The 22,322-nt window shown below is 40.4% G+C and overlaps 1 protein-coding gene across 1 annotated transcript; it reads right to left on the bottom strand.

Moving 5' to 3' along the window:
- Positions 1-738: 738 nt before the first annotated feature.
- myom1b (myomesin 1b) lies at positions 739-21,943 on the bottom strand. The gene is made up of 33 exons (XM_079234173.1): positions 21,812-21,943; positions 21,519-21,611; positions 20,077-20,165; positions 19,659-19,700; positions 17,784-17,945; positions 16,605-16,766; positions 14,425-14,566; positions 13,767-13,966; positions 13,166-13,219; positions 12,940-13,064; positions 12,672-12,855; positions 12,408-12,582; positions 12,201-12,322; positions 8,123-8,319; positions 7,893-8,019; positions 7,046-7,230; positions 6,845-6,959; positions 6,611-6,767; positions 6,424-6,530; positions 6,282-6,326; positions 6,047-6,183; positions 5,794-5,938; positions 5,187-5,246; positions 4,851-4,918; positions 4,640-4,753; positions 3,735-3,822; positions 3,607-3,645; positions 3,404-3,509; positions 2,995-3,158; positions 2,810-2,846; positions 2,580-2,602; positions 2,187-2,242; positions 739-2,048 (listed from the first exon to the last, which is right to left on the bottom strand). Exons 1-33 carry the CDS (start codon positions 21,937-21,939, stop codon positions 1,788-1,790), a joined length of 3,909 nt encoding a protein of 1,302 aa, XP_079090299.1. The 5' UTR covers positions 21,940-21,943; the 3' UTR covers positions 739-1,787.
- Between the last annotated feature and the right edge of the window lie 379 nt (positions 21,944-22,322).

Below are 22,322 nucleotides of genomic sequence, written 5' to 3'. Positions count from 1 at the left end.
TTATATCTTTTCCCTTAATCTGCAGAAAAGCTTAGTTTTACAGAAGGGTTATGCACTGGACTATTTCTTGGCTTTGCACTGTGACTTCCAGCAGTATAGTATTTGTGTTAAAGGGACAGTTCACCCCAAAATACTCTGACCTGCAGTGCTATTCATCAATCTAGATTGTTTTGAGTTTTTGAGATATATTCGCCGATATGAAACTGCTCATAACAAAGTCTGTGGATTATCTTAAGCAACCGGGTCATTCAAATGTATGTTTTTGGCAACAAAACATTGTTGTGGTGCTATATGATATCTCCAAATGAGGCAACTCATACCAAAACAATCTAGAACAATCTGTGCTGAACTGTCCCCGTAAAACTGACTTTCTTTATGACCTTTCTCTTACCGTACAATCTTGGATATGTTCTACATGTGTGACCAGACAACAAGGGGAACCGGGTTAGTCTTCTCTGAATTACATTCAGGTGAGCTTGATTTGTCGGCTCTGTTTGTGCTCATCTAAAAGTGTGTGTGTTTTTCCCCCAGAGCATCATCAATCAAGTACACAATGGTTACAGAGGAGCGAGGGGTTGTCTCCATGCTGGTGGTTGATCTCCAGGTGGTCCAAGTCTACAGGAATGGTGACTGGGAGTGAAAATGGAACGAGTCAACTGGAAGGAGAAAGTGAAGAGTGAAGGGTGGAGGGTTCAAACCAAAGTGAGACGACTCAAAGAGGAGGAGGAGGAGGTGGGGGAAGTGGGGAAGTACATGCTTGTTTTTATTAGTCTCACATGATGCAATAACCACTGTTAATGAACAGTGATCAAACAGTCTTCACTACAGTGGCTTTGTGTAGCATTGTCATCATTAATGATGCACTGTGAAGGGGATCTCATATCAATGGTGAAACACATTATAACAACAGTGACCTACAGTATGCACGACAGGAAGGCCGACAATAGAAGTGATGTCATGATCACGACATTCAAATGGTTGTGAATAACAATAAGACATGACTAAATGTAAATTCTGATGAAATGACACAATGCATGTTTTAGCCCATTTGCGACAAACATTTACTTTTGCTGTTTCACTCAACAAACATGGCCGAACATGGATTAAACAGAGTGTCTGTCTTCTTCAACGTAAACTACAGTAGAGTGCTGCAGGAATGAGTCCTAAAACTCAGAAATGAGTCAGCACTTCCAGTTAGTTCCCTTTTCTAAGTTTACGTGAAGATTGTCTTTTAGTTGAGGGAACCAGTGTGATGCTAACATCCGAGGTTGGCCTCCAAAAATAATAAAAGTAAGCATGATTTGCTGCAAATGGGATAAACCATGTAAAAACACTTGTCTTTTTAATAGACATTGCACACAGATTTGTTTCTCCATGATTTAGCGTTCCTATCATCCTATCAACACAACACGTCTTAAACTTTATCTTTGTCTTTCTTTTGTCAAGTAAGGTTTCATTTTTCTTCTAAAGCAAACAGAGTAAAAGAAGTGCAAACATGTACCTCGCTGCATGCCACAACTTTACACAAACAAAATCTAAAATTGCACCAGTAACAGTTTTGAGTGAACATGATGTTAGATTTGTTCTTATTGGACCAAATGCTTATAATAATTTGAAGTCACAACTCTTCACCACACTCTGACATTTCATTTCAGATTCAGCACCACTAGAGATAATTTCATATTCTACACAAAACATTGAACACATCCTCAAGCCTGTTTCCTTTCTTTAACTGTTTCCAGTGTTTTTTCCATTTATACATATTTACGACAAGATTTGGACCGCTTTTATTTTTTCTTGCTGCCCGCCTCTTCGCCGATGAAGGCACTTACAGTGAAGTCCCCGCTCTCTGTGCCGTACTTGTTCTTCACCAGGATGCTGTACTTGCCAGAGTCCGACGTGTTCACGGCGGTGATGGTGAAGCTGGCGAACTTGCCCGAGGCGAACTTGAGGATGCAGTGGTCGTCGGACGTGATCTCCCGGTCGTTCTTCAGCCAGGTGACCTCTGGCAAAGGGTCGCCCGAGATGTTGCAGGTGAGATTGAGGGCCTGGTGAGAGGATAACATGCAACACACACACACACGTAACATTATACAGTAGTAACGATTATGTTCAGGTAGGTAGAGTCAGTCTCTCATGGTGCTGTCTAAGGCGCTGGCCACATAATATCAGTTGAAACAGTTTACCTTGCCCTCCTGTATAGTGACCACATCAGGCAGGCCTCCTGCTACTCTGGCGCGACCTGAAAGGAACAAAGTTAACTTCAATAATTACAATAAATACATTCTATTTTGATGGTCATTTAAAGTAAACAACCGTCTACTTATATATATATATATATATATATATATATATATATATATATATATATATATATATATATATATATATATATATATATATATATATATATAGTCTGGGTAATTTAGTGGAATCTAAAACATATTGAAATCCAAGTTGCAGCATTTGAAACTCCATTATGGATCATTCAAAATAAGGACAGGTCTTCTTGATGATTCAACAGCATCCGAACCTTAAAAGTGACAAACACTAAGCCATTTTCAACAAAATGAACTTACTTCTCTCTGCAATAGCAGCAGCTCTGATGAGGTAAAGAAAAGAAAGAAAGAGGGAACAACAAATTAGATGAAAGGTGCAGATAATCAGAAGTGATCTTCATGCATACTTCTTAATTGTTTAGTTCCTCAAATCCTTGTAGATTAAAATTTCCAAAATGTTTTTTTATGCATGCTGTGATTGCGGCTACATGAAGCTACGATAATATGATAGTTATGGAGGAATAACTTACTGCAGTCTCTTGAATTCTGCAAAAGCATCGTCAAATGCTGCAAAAAAAAGGATGTATTTTAATATGAATGCTAGTGCAGGATGAAACATTGCACTCTGAAACAAGAACATTAATTAAATCATAGTACAAGTATTGTACGGTCATTGTGGCTTAGAGAGATGCTTCATATATGCTGGTGGTCTCACCTTGACCAGCCAGCTCAACAGTCCTCCTCAGGCCACCCTTTCCATCGTTGAACTCAATGGCGTATTTGCCCGTGTCTTTCTCTGTGGGCTCTGTGATCTGCAGCCACAGCTGCTCTCCCACCACGCCACTCTTTATACGGTCAGAGAAGGAGATGGCCGAATCCCTGTCAGTCAGAGAGACGATGCAGACGAGGAAACACAGAAACATGAGGAAGACTAGCGATGGACAAAGCACTGGAATGTTTTGCTATTGTAAAAAAGGGCAGAAAATTGAAGAAAATACTAGACACATATAAAGGTGTAATTCAAAATGCACAGATCTTTGCATCAGCTAGTGTCTGAAACTAATTGATGTTAATAACAAATGCACACATGCTTGCACAAATGGCAATGTAGACGGATAACGTACTTATAGTGCCACGTCACTTGGAGTAAATCGTTATAGAAGTTGACGAAGGTGTAGAGTCGGATGCCCTCATCTGTGCTCGTGATCTTCAGCGGAGTGGAAGAATTGGCTGCAAATCAAATGTGATTTTTGCAATCAAATTAAACATATGAAATGAATCGGGCACCAAAATGTTTTATGTGTGCACAAAATGTTCATCTTCTTACCGATAAAACTGAAAACTTCATTCATCAACTCTTTGAAACCTTGAAGGGGACAGATTTGATCATCCTAAGTGGTATAATTGCTCCAGTCATGATTGGTTATCTCAGTGTGTGTGACTTTAAAAGCTTACCTTGATCTGTCAGATTTAATGTGGAAGTGTCTTTCCCTCTGTCGTCCTTTAGAACGACCTCATACACACCAGAGTCCTTCTTGGAAATCTGACAGAGAACGAGAACGTTAAATTCAGCAACAACGAACAGGGAATATAGTTTGTATTCATTGGAAAAGGCAAGCTTTTCTCTTCTGCTGTGGGAGCTGCAGAAAACACATATATGGCGAAAAAGCAAGAAAAGCCAATGAACAAATAATTAAATAAAGCATTCCAGATTAGAGGCGGCATAGTCTGCTCTGTCTGCAGGGGACACGTGTGACATCATGTTTATGTGTTTGTATGACCACCTGTAGGGTGTCATGTCACTGAACAGCACACGTTTAGAGACCATACAGTGGGATGGGAAAGAGATATGAGATGCTGAATGGAAATGAGGGTCAAATTAAATTTGAGAGAAATTAAAACAGAGAAGAAGAAGACAGAATGGTGAGAGAAAGAAAGTGATAACGGCGTCTTAAACATTTTTTTTATTAAAAGAAAAATGTAATTCCATTGTTAGGAATTAGAACATGATGTGTCAAATGTATTTCATAGACAAGTAATGCTGGTTATTTATTACAAAACCTTTTATTTATTATTTATTAGTGGTTTAACAACTCCATTTTGATCATTTCTTGTTCATTACTCAAAGACCTTGTGGACCAGCATTGAGGTGAAAATATGTGAATATATGAAGGATCCACATATTTTTAGAGCAAGGATTCCATCGTTAACATTTATATATGCAAATTAATAGAAAGGGGAGTATATATATATATATATATATATATATATATATATATATATATATATATATATATATATATATACATATATATATATATACATATATATTTCTCATATTCCCTTTCTCATATTCTTACCTGAGCAATTTCCAGTTTCAGGACTCCCTCGGTGAAGCCAAGGTTCTCGTCTGCTTTGATCTGGTGTCCGTCTTTGAACCACAGAGCAGAGGTCTCCTTCTTCATGTTTCCAACCTGAAATGCATCACAACCGATGGATGTTAGATCAACGCTCACAGTCCGATGTCTTTAAAAGAGTGCGGCAGGGAAACCCTTCACAGTTCTGCCTCACCTTGCACTTCAGTATGACGCAGCACTCTTGTGTCACCTCGTAACCCAAATACTCGATAAAGTGAGGACCTGCAGCAAACATGGCAGTTTAATTAATTAATTAATTTATCAACAGGATAAATAAACTAAATACCAAATGTTTACCATATTTTTCAGCTTTTCTCTTTATATCTTTGTAACGGATACTGTTATGAGATTTATTTTTGTTTTCTGACATGTTGTAGAGAACACAACTATCGTTTGATCAAGACAACAATGGGCAGATTTATTAATAATGCCACTCATTAGTTGCAGCTCTCAATACATGAGTAATCCACGAGCCTGCAGCCACCCTCACCTTGCTTTCTGACCCATTCTTTCATCTGGAACTCTGATTCCTTCTGCAGCTCCTTGAACACTGCAAATAAAAAGAGTTTATTATGTGAACATCTTCTGGCTCAAAACAACACTTACACTAACCGTGATCTCTAACCATGTGGTCCTTGTTTGTTGTTGCTGTTAAAGTCTGTGATAATGTAGTTTGGGATCAGTGTTGCCAGATTAGACTGACAAAAGGTTGCCCAATCAGAGCCAAGACCCGGTAAGTAGCCCAATTTTGAAGGAAATGTTTTTATTTTTTATATGTATTTATTTATATATAGTACATATGAACACAAGCAAGAAGAAAAATAATCTCTCCTATCGTGTCAGTTTTGGTATATTTAGGTAAACTTAAAAAACATGGTTTGAATAGTGAAAAATGTTTGATAGAAATCATCCAACAAAATAAAATATAATGTTAAATTCAATGTGAATATGAACAGAAACTTTTACAGATGTCTTTATCACAGAGCTATGACAATAATTATTGGAACAGGGGGAAAATAATCAACTTAGATTATTATCTAAACTCACTGAACCCATTTTAATAGACTATGCGATTGGGATTATCTTCAGGATTTTACCGTCTCCTATCAGCACCAAGCTGGACTGGTTGGTGGCTTTCCCGTCCTGCAGCTGGAAGGTGAAGGTGCCCTCATCTGCCGGAGTCAGAGAGTCCATGATCATCTCAATCACGCCGGTGTTCTTGTCAAAGTTCATCTTGTATTTCTGCACAAAATAAAGACAATACCTTTTAAACATGTCTCCCCTAGATAAAACATATCATTTAAAACACATAATTCCTACATATATAATGAATTCCAATTGTTCGCTTACATCCCCCTGAGAGAGAGCATTTTCATTGAAGATGTAATTGACGTTGCCATTAGCTGACATCTTGTCCGCCTGCAGCCAAAAGCGAACTTTCCCCTTCTCCAGTAGCTCCACAGCCAAGTCTGACTTCAGGGGAATAACTAGTGAGGAGAAAGAGGGAGAGCCAGCTAATGACACACTGTCCACTTCATGACATACTTCAAAAAAAGCAGCTGTGATTACATGCTTATACACTCACTGGGGAATTTGTGGTCATGGCTGACCTCCAGCAGCCTCTTCAACTCTGACAAAGATATGAGGAAATTATTCATAAATACAACAAAAAAAGAGGAATACTAAAGTCATTTTATTTCATTTAAACATGTGTTTTTGTAACGCACCTTCTTCAGAGAGAGTGTAGCTGGATGAAGCACCGTCAGTGTGTGTGACAAGACATGAGTATATACCAATGTCCTCCTCCCCAGGAGTGTTGAAGACGGCTTTGGATCTGAAGGGAAAAGGAGGACTCGGTAAGACGGAGTGTCGGTGCGTCGGTCAAAGAGTCTCAACTTTAAAAAGTCCTCTCACTTGTTTCCCTTGGTCTCCAAAGTCAGACGGGACGGATCTGTGAAATCCTCGTAGTTCTTGGACCACACAAATTTGGAGTCGGGCGTCATGTCGCCGCACTCAAAGTTCAGGGAGATGTTGCCGTCATCGTCAACATCCACTACGATCTCCTTGGTGCCTGAAAGCGACAGCCGGCGTTGTAACGACGAGCTCCTCAGCAGCGGTTTTCCGTCATAAGCAAACGTTTCTTCCTACCTGGTTTGGTGAGAGCTACAACCGGCTCTGTCACGGCGGAGGTTTGTCCGACACCGGCTTGATTCTGAGCGCGCACTCGGAACACAAACGTCTCCTCTGCCTTCAGATTCTTAATCTGCAAAAAACGAAAGACATTGTTATCGTCACGCACACGAAGAAGAAGAAGAAGAAGAAGAAGTGCTCAGCCGGACGATGAGCGACCTTGATGAAGGTCTTCTCTGTGGCCTTGTTGTTGATTCCTCTCCACGCCTCCTCCGGGGCGCCTGCTTCCTTGATGTCAATGTAGAAACCGTTGACCGGATCGCGGCCCTGGTACACAGGTGGTTTCCATAGCAACACCAGAGAGTCACTTCGCACCTCTCTTACCTGCAGGTCATGAGGAGGTCCTGTGGTAAAAACAAAAAAAATACACACACAGGCTTAAAAACTGCAGATCAGTAAGTCTGATTATGTTTTACAAATATTAAATCATGAACACAGAAAAAGCTGATGAATTTAAAGTACAGTGTAGAGTCCAAAATAAATAAATATCATTATATTAGCAAGACGCAGATGCCTTTGTCCAGCCTCTTAGTAAAACCATCCATTTAACATTAAATACAATGTCTATGAAGTGCAATAGTATAATAGTTATTAGGGCTATCCTCAACCAAAGCAATTATATATATATATATAGCACCCATATGATTTTGTTAAGTCATATATTAGATGATTTAATCAGTAGATCTGTAAATCTGAGATTTTTCATAAAAAAATATCCAAAAGCACCACTTAAAATCTTGTGTTTACCAGAAATATGCTCATAGGTTTCTTGGAAATAAGTCACTGAGCATGAAAAAAGAATAATAAAAAAAAGACTAATTGACGAAAGAAATCTTGGTCGACTAGTTGAGAAACTAATTGACTTGACAGGTCGCCCCAATAGTTTCATGTGGATTGTGTGACGCATTTCAAGGAGGAGAGGACGTTCAGATATCTCTAAATAAATCTGTGCATGTGAGCCTTTTTTGTTCTGTTGATGTTCTAAAAAAGAGGTTGAATAACCAACCCGGCACGGCGATGGTCCACTCCTCGCACAGGAAAGTGTCACTGGCCTGTGAAGGGATGCCGACACCTGCCATGTTGGCCGCCCGCACCTGAAACTGGTACTTCTTGTTCTCCTTCAGGTCAGACACCTGGAGACAAAGGGACATGAAGATGAACCTTATTTATGAGCGTGTCTCGTCACATCTACATCAACTGAACCCTGTATTCTGGTGGTTGAACTTAATAGCTCACCCTGTACGCCCTGTCGCTGATGGCCCTGATGTTGGCCTCGTGCCACTTCCCCGGCACGCCATCCATGACCTCACGATAGTCCACGAAGTAGCCGGTGATGTCAGCACCGCCGATGAAGCTCGGCTGTTTCCAGGCCAGCACCATGGAGTCGCACACACACTCCAGGACAGTGATGCCATAGGGTGGAGCGGGGGAGGCTGAGATGACAGAAGACACATATTAACACCATAATGCCTCAGTAGGGGAGCCGGCTGATGTAATGGGAAACTACAATGAGGTGATACTTTTAATTCCCAACCTTATTGTTTCAACTCCGGGCCAGCTGCCGGATCTTTAAAAGTCTTGTAAAAATGCATTTTATGAGCTTTGTGGATGCTGACAAGCTTCAGTGTCCCATTACGGAAAAAACGTGTCCAATTACAGCAGGTATTGGCTGCATTACAACTTACTCTCTTCCAAAGCCAAAACATCCCTGAAGTCACCACTGTATTGTGGAAAGGTTTAAAGACAATAGAAGGCAAATACCTGCTGTAACAGAATATCCTCAAACCTACAACACAATAGCACCTTTGACCTTTTATATCAGGCTTTTGTATTATGATTTGCTGAAAGGAACAGTTTGAGATTTTGGTAAATATGCTTTCCGCTTTCTTAGAAAAGATTGATACCACTGTCGTATATATACGCTAAATATGAAATATTTAATTAATGGGCTTTTAGAGGTGTTGCTGGGGGTCTTTTGTTACCTTTCCACAGCAAGGTTCACTGCTTCCCCGTTTTGAGTCTTCATGCTAAGCTAAGCTAATCTTGCTTAGCTTCATATTTCAAAGACAAACTAGCGTGTGATATCAATCTTCTCATCTAACTCTGCAAGAAAGCGAATAAGCAAAATTGTCCCAAATTTTTTTAAACTATTATTTTATACTTAATTACAAATATTACATCAAATTTGTGGTAAGAAATGACACAAGAAAGGACAATGTGGTTTCTAGGATTTGGATGAAGGAGCAACTGTGAGCAGAAGGTCTCTCCAAAAGCAGGATCATGTAACATTGTGATAATAAATTGGCCTGTCGTACACAAATAGTCACGTGAACTCAACACTCTCCCCTTTTTAGGGGTGAGAAGTTGGTTAAAGTGTCCGAGAGGAGAACATGTGACGGGGTACACAATGCGCTACCAGAAAGGTCTCGGGTCACAAGGGTCCTGCTCTTGTGTTGGTTTTGAAGAACAGGGTGTGATTAGCTGGCTCCTGCCATGACATACTTGTGTGTGAGTGTCAAAGGGCTCTGGGTACTGAATGTGATGGCAGGTCCTGAGGTGCATGGTGACCGACGTTGAGCCCCCCAGAGGGAGTGGGGAGGGGGTTGTAGGAAAGTGGTGAACAGGGTAACTATTGACAAGCGTGTGGAGTTAAAGTTTGTTGGTGTTTTACAGTGACTTACCTTAAAGAGAAGAATACCAGGAGAGAACTTCACCAACTGTTGATTGGTTAGTATATGTCAAAAATAAATCAATCAATAAAGTCAATCTTTATTCTATTAATTGTTAAGTATTTTAATGGATGCTAATTAAATTTGTGTTTGTTTTAGATGGTGCTGATAGAAGAGATATTTTGATCTGAGAAGAAAAAGTACTCATAGTGTATAGTGTATATAGTTTTTTATAGTGCATAGTGTGTGTGTATGTTGATGATAAAAGATTTCCATCCGTGACCTCACCTGTCGACCCTTTCCTGGGCCTCGCTGTCTCCCGATCAGCAGGAGCATCTACAGAGAACTTACGTGCCTGTTGGGCTTCAGGCTCACTGTCTGTCGCTACAGCCGCAGTGACCGGCTCTAAGTGTGCAGCCGGGGCTATGCCAGTTAGTGAGTCAGAAACTGAGCCTGACACAGACTCTGAGACCAGGTCTTTTGCCAGGTCAGGGGCCCAGGACACACTGCCTCTCTTGCCCCCCTTGCGTTTACTCTCCACGGGTTCGGGCTGTGCTGTCCCCTGCCTGGCTTCAGTGTCAGCCTGAGCTTTTTTGCGCTTTTGCATAGTGTCGGGGGGGGACTGGACAGTTTCATGCGTGCCCGTCCAACGTGGCCTGTGCTCGGTTAGTTGGCCCGCGTTAACCCTCGGCCCCATCTCCGGTAACACACCATGAGGGATGCCGCCCCCTACAGGAGTTATCAGAGAAGAGCAAAAGAGGCTTTTAATAAAAATATCAAAAGAGCAAACATCCAAAGAGAAGACGAGCAGAAACAGTACATCAGTCTACCAAATACAGTAAAATGTCTTCATCTGACAGGGAGTGAAAAATGAAGACAAGATGACCAACATCCGTGTGAGGAGGTGAGTAGGTTTCATTTTAGATTATGATAGCATGCAGGCCTGTAAAGAAGAACAGGCAATGACTGTGGGTGTGAAAAAACAATCCTCTATGAAAAAACACTGTACTTTAGTAACAATGCCAATGGATCTCACTTAGATTTTCATTCAAACGATAAAATAATTGGTGTGTTGTGATTGAATTATCTAGTTCATATGATGTAATTGTTTTTAGCTGTTCTTTGTTTACTATTTCTCCTCAATATGAAGGACTTTGAGCTGCAATCTTTCCTGTATGAAATATACTGTAAATTCAGATTCAGTCGAGACATAACAGCCCATACATTCTTTTTGTAATCTAACACATTAGAAATGATTGTGTTTCCTGACAACAATACCAATACTTCTGTCTGCAGAGAAATACGTTTGCATTTGTACTAATTGTGTACTAAGTGAGTGAGTTGCATGAGGGAAAACAAAGAACAGAACAAAGCTGGTAAATGAGTGAGTGGCATTCAAAGGCTGAAGGTTATGCTGGTTATAATGCGGAGAGACTTTGGGGAACGCATGCATGAGATCAGAAAGAGCAGGATTGGTCTGTTCTGCACAGTATGTGCTCCAATTAAATATTCAAATATTTTGACTTTGGAATTGTATCTCAATGATGTGGAGAATTATACTGTTCAAATAAATGTTCCTCTGATCTTGAGATCGAGAATTTGTCTTTAAGAGATCATATTTTTAATGTGTAAAGGGTTTAATTCTGACAAAAAGGGTAAGAAAGTGATGTGATTTCACAGACATTGTGCTATAATGTGATAATAATATAAATATTGGAATACTACTGAGTGATTTCAGCCCTAGTGTCACCAGGTCTGACTGAAACCAGATAACTCATTTGGAATGTCTCAGATTGCCTAAATAATTAATAGTACTCATTAAAATTCAGCTACTTATCGAACAGAACAATTCCGCTGCCGGGTCAGCTGCTCGGAGAGAGGTGAAGACAGAGAAGCTCAGTGCAGTTGGAGGGCACCGGTGGGGTGGGAGAGGTGTGTGTGTTGCTACCTTTAGCACCAAGAGGGGAAGCCGACACACATTTTGCCCAGGAAAGGTGAAATGGGGGGTGGTGGTGGTGGTGTGTGACAATGGGCCAGTTTGTAAAAACCAGCTGGTTTGGGTCGCACTGACCCAAATAAGACCTGACCCCTCAGGCTGTGCAGGGAGGAGGAAGAGGAGGAAGAGGAGGGTGGATGTGGCTGGACAGGGTGGTGGGTAGGTGGGGCACATAACAGTGCAGAATAATGTGACAGGGTGACACAGGGTGGAACCATGGTGGAGAAAGTGTGGGGGAGTAGATGCTGATGGTATAAAAACTGAAGACATGTCTCAAAGGGCGACATCATGTTAAAATGATATTACTGCATGTTTTTGTGGGGGGTTTTCCCCCTTTGCACAGATAGCGTGAATTAAGATAAAAATATATATTGAATATCATATAAATGTCCTTTCATAATATATCCTAACATAATTATCTGAGATGATATATATAGATGTTACAAAATATAGCAACATGAATTCAGAAATACAAGCTAAAGCACCAACAGTGTATTTTAAAATTTTATAAATTAGATTTATTTTGCTGTGGGTTTCACCTTTAAACCACACATCTGAATATACAAACAGGATGATCTATAATTCTCAGTATCCTCTGACTCCTGCACTAGCTTGTTGTACTGAGATGTGAGCCGTCAGGTGTACTCACCAATAGCAGCCTTCACCTCCACTGGCTCAGACTCTGGGGAGAACTGGCTGAGCCCTGCTGCGTTCACTGCCCTCACCCTGAATATGTATTTCTCTCCCGTTGTCAGACCATGGCAGATGAACCTGCAAATGTGATAACGGCAATGCGTTTATATAGAACAAGCAGACTTCATTACGCTTGTTTGAAGAGAAAGAGGAGTCATTTTACCTGGTACCATTGACTGGTTTGTTGTTGCACGGCTCCCACACATTGCTATCCACAACGCTCCCCTCGATGTAGTACCCCACCAACTCCTTGGCCTCCTTGGACGCTTCCCAAGACACGACGACTGACGTGTCTGTGTTTCTGATTGGGACGACTTTGCATGGGGCAGATGGGATGTCTGTGGACCAGAGCGTTTGACATGTTTCGGGTCATAAACTGTGAACGTGACGCTCTGCTGTCATGATGCATGTATGCGTGTTTTCTGACCGAGCTTGTCGCCAACAGTGGTGGCCTCAGTTGGGTCGGATGGCTCGCCGACACCGGCAGTGTTGCAGCAGCGGACGCGGAAGCTGTAGGATTTCCCCTCGGCGAGATCAAACAGAGCAAAGCGAGGAGACTTGACTGGGATCTCTGTGTTCACCCTCTGCCAGCTGTCTGTGCCCGAGACACACTGACGAACAAGGAGGCAAGGTGTAAGTGCGCTGATTTTTCCTTTAACAGGTAAAACGTGAGGAGGTGCTGTTTAATAATTTACCTTTTCCACGTAGTACATGACGCCCTCCAGGCCTTTCTCTCCAGGTGGATTCCAGCTCAGCACCACGTAGTTCTTGGTTGCTTCTGTCACCTGCAGCTCAAGAGGTCTGCCAGGAACGATGCCCTCTGGTGATCAAAGGATAATGAATTTGGTCCCTGAACACATCACCCGTGCAGCAGGAAAATCACTGGTATAAATGATGGTATCCAAAAATGTGATTCTCTACCTGCAGGCTCCTCCTCTGTGACAATGATTTGTCCGGTCCACGGAGCAGAGGTACCTAACAGCCAGTAGATGATTATGAAAAGTTGTGAATTTTAATGTGAATACAGATTTTCTTTCAGGTTTTAACATTGCAGTATTTTTCTCCGAAGTTTTTATTATTTATTTGGTCCATTTTCAAATACTGTGTTTCTTAACTAAATTTTGCTAAATAAAAATAAAAAATGTAAATGTCCCAACATAAGAAGGAAATATTTCTAAAAATCATTCCCGAACAATAAAAAAAAAAAGTTAAAACAAATTTTAATCCCTGTTTTATGGAGCCGTTGTCGGCAGATATCAATGTATCTGTCCACAAATACATTGCCCCTTTTCTTATTGTGCTTTGTTAAGTTTCTGAGTAAATACAACTCTTTAAATAAGATAAGATAATCCTTTATTAGTCCCGCAGTGGGGGAATTTCCAGGATTACAGCAGCAAAGGGTAAAGTGCACACCAGATACAAAGAATCACAAACAATTATTATAAATAAGCAATAAAAAAACAGTCATAAAAACCGTAAAGGAGGCGGTGTCTGACCAGACACACAGTAAAGGCTGCAGTACCTCTCATGCGGGCGCGGTCAGCTGGGTCCATGGCTGCCACCGGCTCAGAGACTCGGGACGGGCGGCTCATGCCACTCTGGTTGACGGCTCGCACACGGAACATGTAGGAGCGGCCCTCCACCAGGCCGGTGACGGGGAAACGGGCAAATTTAACTGGAGTGTCGTTGCACTGGATCCAGTGGGTGGTTCCAACCTCACATCTGCACACATATTACAATATTAGTTATTATACATAGGTTTTTATTCAAATGTTTCAATCGTGGGAGAATATGTGCAGATGATTTAGGGCATCTGTTTGATTTTACAACATCAGTCAGTGACATTTTGCTTTAGTTTTTATTTTAGGAATATCTTTGTTCATTAATCTCGTTATTTTCACTTTTTTAAAGAGCATTCTTTCAATTCTATATATTTTATATTTCTATTGTGCACTGTTTTCTCTGGTATCAATCCAATTTGTTTTGTAGTTTTTAAAGGAAACCATACAGCGGCTTTATGAGTGCTGGAGGATTTCTTTAAGTAATACCCACTACAGAGTCAAGAGAGTCACGGAAAGCAAAACAAAACAGCCAATTGCTCTGAAACTGTGATTCTCCCTTTCCCTTAACTCTTTCAGGTGTGCTGTCCACATGATCACCACTGCTGTACATTCACTGACCTGTCCACAAAGTAGCCCAAGATGGAGTCGCCACCATCGACAGCTGGCTGCTTCCAGGTGACAATGATGTAATCCTTGTTGGCGTCCAGGCAGCGCACATCCAGAGGGGCACCCGGAGCGCTCTCCACCTCGGCTTCAGCATCTAACACAAACAGCATCAACACCATCAGGATTGTCGACATGCATGCTCTGTCTGACTTACACACTCTTGTTTTTGTATCTAATTATGTATATGGTTATGTGTATGTACGTGAGTGAGTGTGCACATCTCTGTGTCTGTCCACAGCCAATCTCCCATACTACTGGAATCAGTCTAATATATTTTGTATGCTCAAGGACCTCTGATTGACAGTTTTTTAAAACACATTTTATTGAATGTTTTATATCCTCATTGACAGCTGACTCCTCACTACTTTTACACGATCAACAACTGCTTCAGTTTGGATAAAAAATGGTTCCTCTCTACTGAGTGCACTGTTCTTTCATTTGTATTTACCTTTGACCCAAAGATGTGTCTATAATGAAATGATTCTACTGTAGCTGGTGGTTTAAAGGTGAGCTGTGCCTTGTGCTGAACTAATGTGGCTGCAGGGTTTGATGTCAGGAATGTTTCTGGTCCTCCAGTCAAACTCAAGCTGAGTCAATCAGCAGCAGGAGGACAGAATTAGCTGCAGCCCTCCCCGGAGTGAAAGGGGATAAGAGAGGTGACTCTTAAAGAAACATAGGGGGTAAAGCCAGGCAACACAAGAGTTGCATCATTAATTAAGCGCATGTATTAACTGGTGTACATATGCAGCTGTATTATAAACCACAAACCATCAACAAAATGATACTTCAAAAAAATTTACTTTTCAAACGGGGAGGCCTCACTCCATAATTTTGAGGAATAAAATGTGATTTAAATCAGGCTATGAATGATATATGAACACAATCCATCAGAATATAGACAAATATGAAATTGTCTATATTACTTTCATTAAGACTTTTATTTTTATAGTGCTTAAATAAGCAAATTAGGCAGTCACCACAGATCCTCGTGCCCAGGGTTTCTGATTTGTCCAATGCTAACTTTTGGAGAATTACGAGAGAAAAAAATGATGCAAATAGACAAAGTAGTAAAATAGACACCCAAATGTGTATTTTTGGATGTTTTCTTTCCACTAGTCTGAAAGAAGACACGCTAGCGAAGCAAAATTGCCCAAAATCTAAAAAGTGACCTGTGATCGATCGGTCTATTATAACAACATAAGAGATATGTAAAGACGTGATAAAACAGGAGGAGATCATTATAACCACAGAGTGCGTTTGCTCACTAAGAGCCGTAAGGGAACTGGGCAGCCTATTGTTTCTCCTTAAAGCAGATATGTACAGTATCTATCAGTGCTCAGCAAGACTCATTCCACAGCTGAGCTCTCTGAGAATAGACCGACCGCAGCCAAGCTCACAGTGTTTTGTTTTGGAGACTGGTCTCTTCTTAAGTGGGCCTCGTCTGTCACAGACTGAAAAAGTCTGAAAAACAACTCTATTTCGATCTCTTATTATCTCTAAATGTAGCATTCTAATTATCTTATTTGGATAAAACTACCAGCTGAATAAATATAATGTAATATAATATGATGTATTATACTGGGCGACCCTGAGCTGTAATCAAAGTCAACAACAGGGTCTATTTTCTGGAAGCTGACCCTTTAAAAGGTCAGATTGTCTCTGAAGGCAGCAAAGATAAGCTTCACTTTCCACTGTATTCAAACAGATGCCAGGGAGTCTATCCTATTTAAAACCAGTCACCAGCATTCAAACACTTTGGCCATTAGCTGCAGTGTTGTCATCGGGTGCCAGGGGACGTGCTGTGGTGCCTTTGACCTTGATGGATTACTTGATAAAAACAAAGCTGGAGGAATCAGGTTGCATTTAGCTGCACATGTATGTGTGGATACATCTAAGATAGGTCACATTTGATAGAATTAAAGGCTGTTGGACCTTTTCTAAATGTGCTTTAAGTGAGGTTTGACCACGAATGACCTCAGAGTCAGAGTTTTGAGTCGTCTGAAGGAGTCTCCAAAGGATCTGGATGTGTTATTTAAAGCACCAAATTACACTAAATTAGATTATAATCCATCATCTAGTGAGCAGTTGAGTCATCTAACATTGTAATGGCAAGTGAGGGAAGGTGTTCCCACCTCTGACAAAGACGTAGGCTGAGTAGGTTTCATATCCAGACTTGGTGGTGACCCGCAGGGTGTAGAGCCCCTCGTCCTCCTTGTTGAGGTGTGTGAGCGTCATCGTGGCTCGGTCGCCGCTCCAGCTCATGTGGTTCCATTTAGAGGGAGACAGCAGAACATCTGGGAGAACAAGATGAGTTACATGCAACACAAATATAATCCTCCATGAAACAAGAAGCAGAGAATTGGACAGAAGAGCATTCACACATTTTACACTTTTAGATGTGCAGTTTTCCTACCAAAAAGAATGCATGTGATATATTGTGATCAGATACATCATTCTATTTTAAGACACATAACTTGAGTATTTAAATGTTCTGCTTGTTACTTTTACTTTGCAAAATTCAGACATAAATATTGTAATTTATATTGCCCTACATCCATTTGATACCTTTGTTTCTTTGCCTATTCTGATTAATAATACAAAATATAATTAACAAATAAACTATTATGGATTGTCATGGAGAAAAATACAATATTATTGATCCACAGGGAGAATTCAAATGCTATCCTGCAGTATATTAATTAAAATTAGCCTCACATTTACTAACTACAATATTAAATTGATATACACATTATTGCATCAATAATTATAATATAATAACATCATGTGTATATATATAATTCTGAAATGAGCCATTCTGCATAACCAGCAGATAGATGATATGAGACTAGATATCTTCTAGATTTGGGATATCGTTATTTCATAATATTGCTTTAGTGTTACTTTAACTTTTGTGTAATTTCCACATTACTAAATCAATTAAATAAATAAATAGTTCTCAAAAATATCTTTGTGTAAATATTTTGTTTTGGAAGCACCAATAGTCAACCCTTCAATATCGTCATAATCTCGATATTAAGGTATGTGGTCCAAAATATTGTGATATTTGATTTTCTCCATATTGCTCAGCCTGACTTTAAGTATATTTTTATGCTAATACTTTTGTACTTGAATGCCGGACTTTTACTTGTAAGTTGTAACAGAGTATTTTTACACTATGAAATTGCTTTTAGTTTGGTAAAAAATCTGAGCATTTCCTATCAGTTGAAATCTCATCCCAATGATATTCATGCAGGCGTCAGGTTTGGAGTGGCTTAATCCACAATAATTCATAATAATCCACATTTTCTTACCATCTCTGTACCACTGGATCTCTGGCTGGTAGCGGTGCAGCGCTGGGTAAATGATGACCGTACATCCCAGACTCATGGTCTCACCCTCTCGTCCAAATGACACACCAAATTTATCAACAATGTGAGTCTGGAAGTTGATGCCATACTCGCACACTGGGCCATCTACAGACAAAGCATGAGACAGCAGAGTCAGAGCCTGGACCGGCATTATTGTGCAAACACTTGACGAATGGACAGACTGTTTTCAGATCAAGTGGAGGAACAACACATCGCAGTGTGAAAGAGACAGAACATCAGAGACAGAGCAGATCAATAATCATATGCACAGAAACACGGATGAGCTGGATCCAAACTGTTTTAGCCAGACAGAAGAAGGTGGAGAAGACAACATGTATAAAATGTGTAAGAATAGAGGACAGCAACAAAAACAGACCAAAAGAGTCACTCTGAAAATAAAGTGCTCAAAATTGTGTATCATGCATTCAACAGTGAAGCACAACCGTCGTGAAAATCCTTTTTGAAATGAAAGAAAACCCCTAAATATTCAGTAATTTCATACTCTCAAAATGTGCAACACGTTCCTTATACCTTATGAGAACATACGTTTCAAAGGTTGCATACTTGCCAAATAGTTTTCAACCAAAAAATCTGTCGATTTTTCCATATGAACCTCTTAAGGAGAATACTGTGAACTCTGAATATCAACACAGACAGGAGTGGTCATGCACGGACACGCAGTGGAAACATCAAGTTCACCAAAACATTTTCAAACCAGATTCCAGTGAACCCGTTACCTTCTGTACTGGCACCTGCATTGTCGCCGCAGCATCAAGGAAACAGAAAAGTTGTTAGTGCAGCAGCACCCACCCGTCTTCACAGCCCCCCACCCACCACACCCCACTCATCACTGCAGGCCAGTCACTTAGCCAAAACCCGCCATGACTAATGTTCATAATATAGATTATTTTGAATGACCAAGAAATGCATAATGAAAAGATTAAAACTGAATTATATGACGTTGTGGAATAAGGCACATTGTTGCTAATACTGTTATTTTCATAATTGCACAATTATTTTGTATTGTGGAGCTCGTTTTTTTTACAGCCATATCACTGTTCAGTGTTACTACTCTGATTATGTTTTCAGCAAATAGTCTCTAATTAACAATATGATCACACAGAAATACCTGAAATTTTCAGAAAGAAAAGATTATGGTTATTGTTTTTAAAAACTAAATTTGTTATGTAACTTCTTAAGTTATTTAGAAAACCTTAACGTTGACTTTTGGTTTCACACAGGACACAAACACCGATGCCCTGAGAGAAAGGTTTTGATCAAAATCTATTTCTGTTGAACCAAGGAATTCAGGTTTCCACCACGACAAATTATCCATATTTATATTCTATTGCTATTGTTTCCTTGGTACACTAATGCGCTGGTCGGAGGTTGGGGTCATGTTATTAATTTCTGTGAGATAAGGCTCCAAGCAGCTGTACGGTACATGTACAGCATCAAACAGTAGACAGGCAAAGTCAGCAGCTCGCTGGTGATGAGAGAGGTTTTTCTAAAGAGTTGGTGGAGACCAAAACAGAGCTGTAAGGTGACTGAATGTGTGACTTGTATTCTTCAGATGGCTAGAAACATAACCAAAAATGAATGCTAATGTGACTCAGCATCTGCTGGATGTGTAAATTAGCAACTGCTGGCTAACGCGTTAGCCAAAACATCTTAAAAAGACGTACATATGTCAAGGCTGTGTCCTTCAGCTTGTTCCTCTGCCCCCTGGTGACCGTGAATGAATGAACGCTGCTTTAATGCTGCAATATAGCAGACAATACAAAGATAAAAACAAATACAAGGTAAATTCACACTTACGTCTGGGTGATGGCAAGGACTCATCCATTTCACCTTTGAACCCTATGGAGAATAGCAGCCGTTACTATACATGCAGCACACATTAAGTGTGAATAGTACTGACAAGATGTAAAAATCATATGAGAATTCACATGCAAATTAAATTACAGGTGACACGTTTCACATAGTGTATCGCTAATTATTGACACAGGTAACTTAAAGTACCTTTGGTTCTTACTTCAAGACCACTTACAGTTAATGAGAAGGTATTAGCAAATTTGGAAACTACACACTGATAGTATTGATCTATGCTGAGCTATAATTACAGTTTTTTGTGACTTAAATACATTTTGTGATCAAGACAAAACAGTTTTTGGAGCTTGTTTGCGTCAAGAGCATTTGGGGTGTGGTGGTTTGGTGAAAACTCGGTGAAACGTACTCTTAACCACGACAGAGGCGAATGCAGACAGCTCTCCCTTGGAGTTCATGGCAGAGACATGATACTGCGCCGTGTCATCAAAATCACATCTGAAAGAGGAGAGCATCAGCTGATCAATGTCCATGATACGCACATTCTCTCTCTAAAGGACTTGTGTGTACAGTGCCCTTCCCCCACCTCAACCCTCTTAACCATGTAAATAATACCAAGTATGCAGGCCCCTGACTGTAAACCGTTCCATAACTCCTGGCCAGGAATACTCTGGTAATAAATAGACACCACTGGTGATGTCATATGCACCAGGTGGTGTGGTGTACATGAAAGTATCTCCAGCCAACCTATTCCACTAAAATGTTATAAAGATAATCTCATATGTTCCCTCTTGCTTGTTGAACGGGTCAGACGGTCTTCGCTATGTTTAGACGTGCTCTTTGTTATCTGTGGCAGCCTGGGAAATAGTGTCTCTCTTCTCTGGCTCACAGTCCACCCGTGTCAGTGTGTTTGGGCAAGCTGGGACAAAGGCATATATCAACATTACCATGAAGACAGAAGCTTTGGTTCTTTCCGGTGAGGACAATCATGGCTGACAGAAGAAGCTAAGAAGCTAACGTAAGATGCAGTATGTGGGGATAACAAAAATATTTGACTGGTTATACTGAAACAGTTTAAATGAATGACTCAATTCACTTTCACTGTGTGTTTTTGTACTTTAGAAGCTTGTTCACTTGATGTCTCAATGCAATTAAACATGCATTCCTTCAAGTTCTCTGTCCGTGAATTAATTACAAATTGAAGTGAAAGGGGGGAAAAAGAACATTTTGAGTATTTTCATATAAAAATCTCTTGCAGGTGCAGTGTGTTGGATATGGCGGCATCTTTGGGTGCGATTTTTACCAACTTAAACTTCTCCACGTGCGTGTGTAGGAGAACTGAGGTAGCGTCATCGTGACTGGCTCTGTGAAGAGCTATTATCTGGATGTAGATATAAACAGCTCATTCTAAGGTAACGAAAACGTTAAGCTATTTGCTAAAGATTGTATACAGCATGAAACCTAAATCTAAATTTTACAATTTTGCTCCAGAAACAAAATGGGGGGAACTATTTCCATCTCATGCTTTTCCACAGTCGATGGTCAGTTATTAAGATAAATATTCTTACTGGCTGGCAAGAGAAAGGGCCTGAGAAATGCAAGGTTTCTGCCTTAAGCCTGTTTAAAAAAGACAGAAGCAAAGAGCTAATAGCTAGCTGATAACAAGTCAAGCTAACATAAGAAAAACACATTTACATAAGCTAAGTTATCTGCAAATTCCAGGACCATTCTTCTGGATTTACAAAACTGGCGGTGGCATGTTATGGATATAAAACTAAGGCACAAGATGCTTCATTAGCATTTTGAGAAGTATTTATATTGAGGGCTTTGGAAAGGAGGAGCTTCACCTACCTGTTAATCTCCAGTGAGTGCACGCTGTATCTGCTCTCAAGTTTATACTTGCCAGCATTGGTAAGAGTGTCAATTGCCACATTGTTTTTGTACCTTTTAGTGGGAGGCAGAAAACATGACAGAAAACAGACCAGAGGAGACAGAAAGAACTTGTAAACGATGAAACTGAATCAAGAGGGGAAATAACAAAGACATGGAAACTACATGTAGCTCAACAGAATAAGCAGGATGTTGAGGGGACAGAAAGGACAGATTTGAGGAGATGTTACAGGTGATGTATATCTGTGACCTACCAGACGACCCGGGGGTCAGGCCAGCCGCTGACAGTGCAATGCAGCCGCACACACTGCTTCTCCCACACGGTGTGGGAGCGTGGTTTAATCACAAACTCTGGGGCGTGCATCAGGCTGTCTTCGTTCATATGCTTGAAGTGTTCCCCGTGTTCATAGATCTAAAAACAGAACAGTACCTAAGCCTTAAAACACTCAGGACAATAGTACTTTTACAATCCATACACTATAACATTTCTTTATATATATATAAATGCACATCATTTTTTTACCAGGAATTCAAAATGCATGGTTGAAGCAAAAACAAAGCAACACAATTGAGCAACGATCAAGCGTATCTTTATTTGTTTTAAACATGCAAGACGTTTGCTCATTTAAACGCTCCATGTGTTATTAGTGTGAGTGTGTTGTTCATTATGTCCTATAAATAGTTGGCCGTTGAGGCCCCGTCTCGTCGTGCATCCAGTAACTCAACACATACTATGACAACGCCATTAGGACACTGTTTGTCTGT

This window comes from Taurulus bubalis (assembly GCF_910589615.1).
Source record: "Taurulus bubalis genome assembly, chromosome: 18".
NCBI lineage: Eukaryota > Metazoa > Chordata > Actinopteri > Perciformes > Cottidae > Taurulus > Taurulus bubalis.
The sequence above is the reverse complement of the archived record's forward strand: the minus strand, read 5'-3'. Positions and strand labels throughout refer to the sequence as shown.

What these genes read in the sequence shown, in the direction of transcription:
- myom1b (XM_079234173.1), bottom strand. Translation starts at nt 21,939, where the DNA reads ATGAACGAAGACAGCCTGATGCACGCCCCAGAGTTTGTGATTAAACCA. An exon ending in CAGAGAAGACCTTCATCAAG is followed by an intron (nt 6,960 to 7,045) that starts GTCGCTCATCGT and finishes CGTTTTTTGCAG; the next exon opens with ATTAAGAATCTGAAGGCAGA. An exon ending in CTTGGTGCTGATAGGAGACG is followed by an intron (nt 5,247 to 5,793) that starts GTAAAATCCTGA and finishes TTTTATTTGCAG; the next exon opens with TGTTCAAGGAGCTGCAGAAG.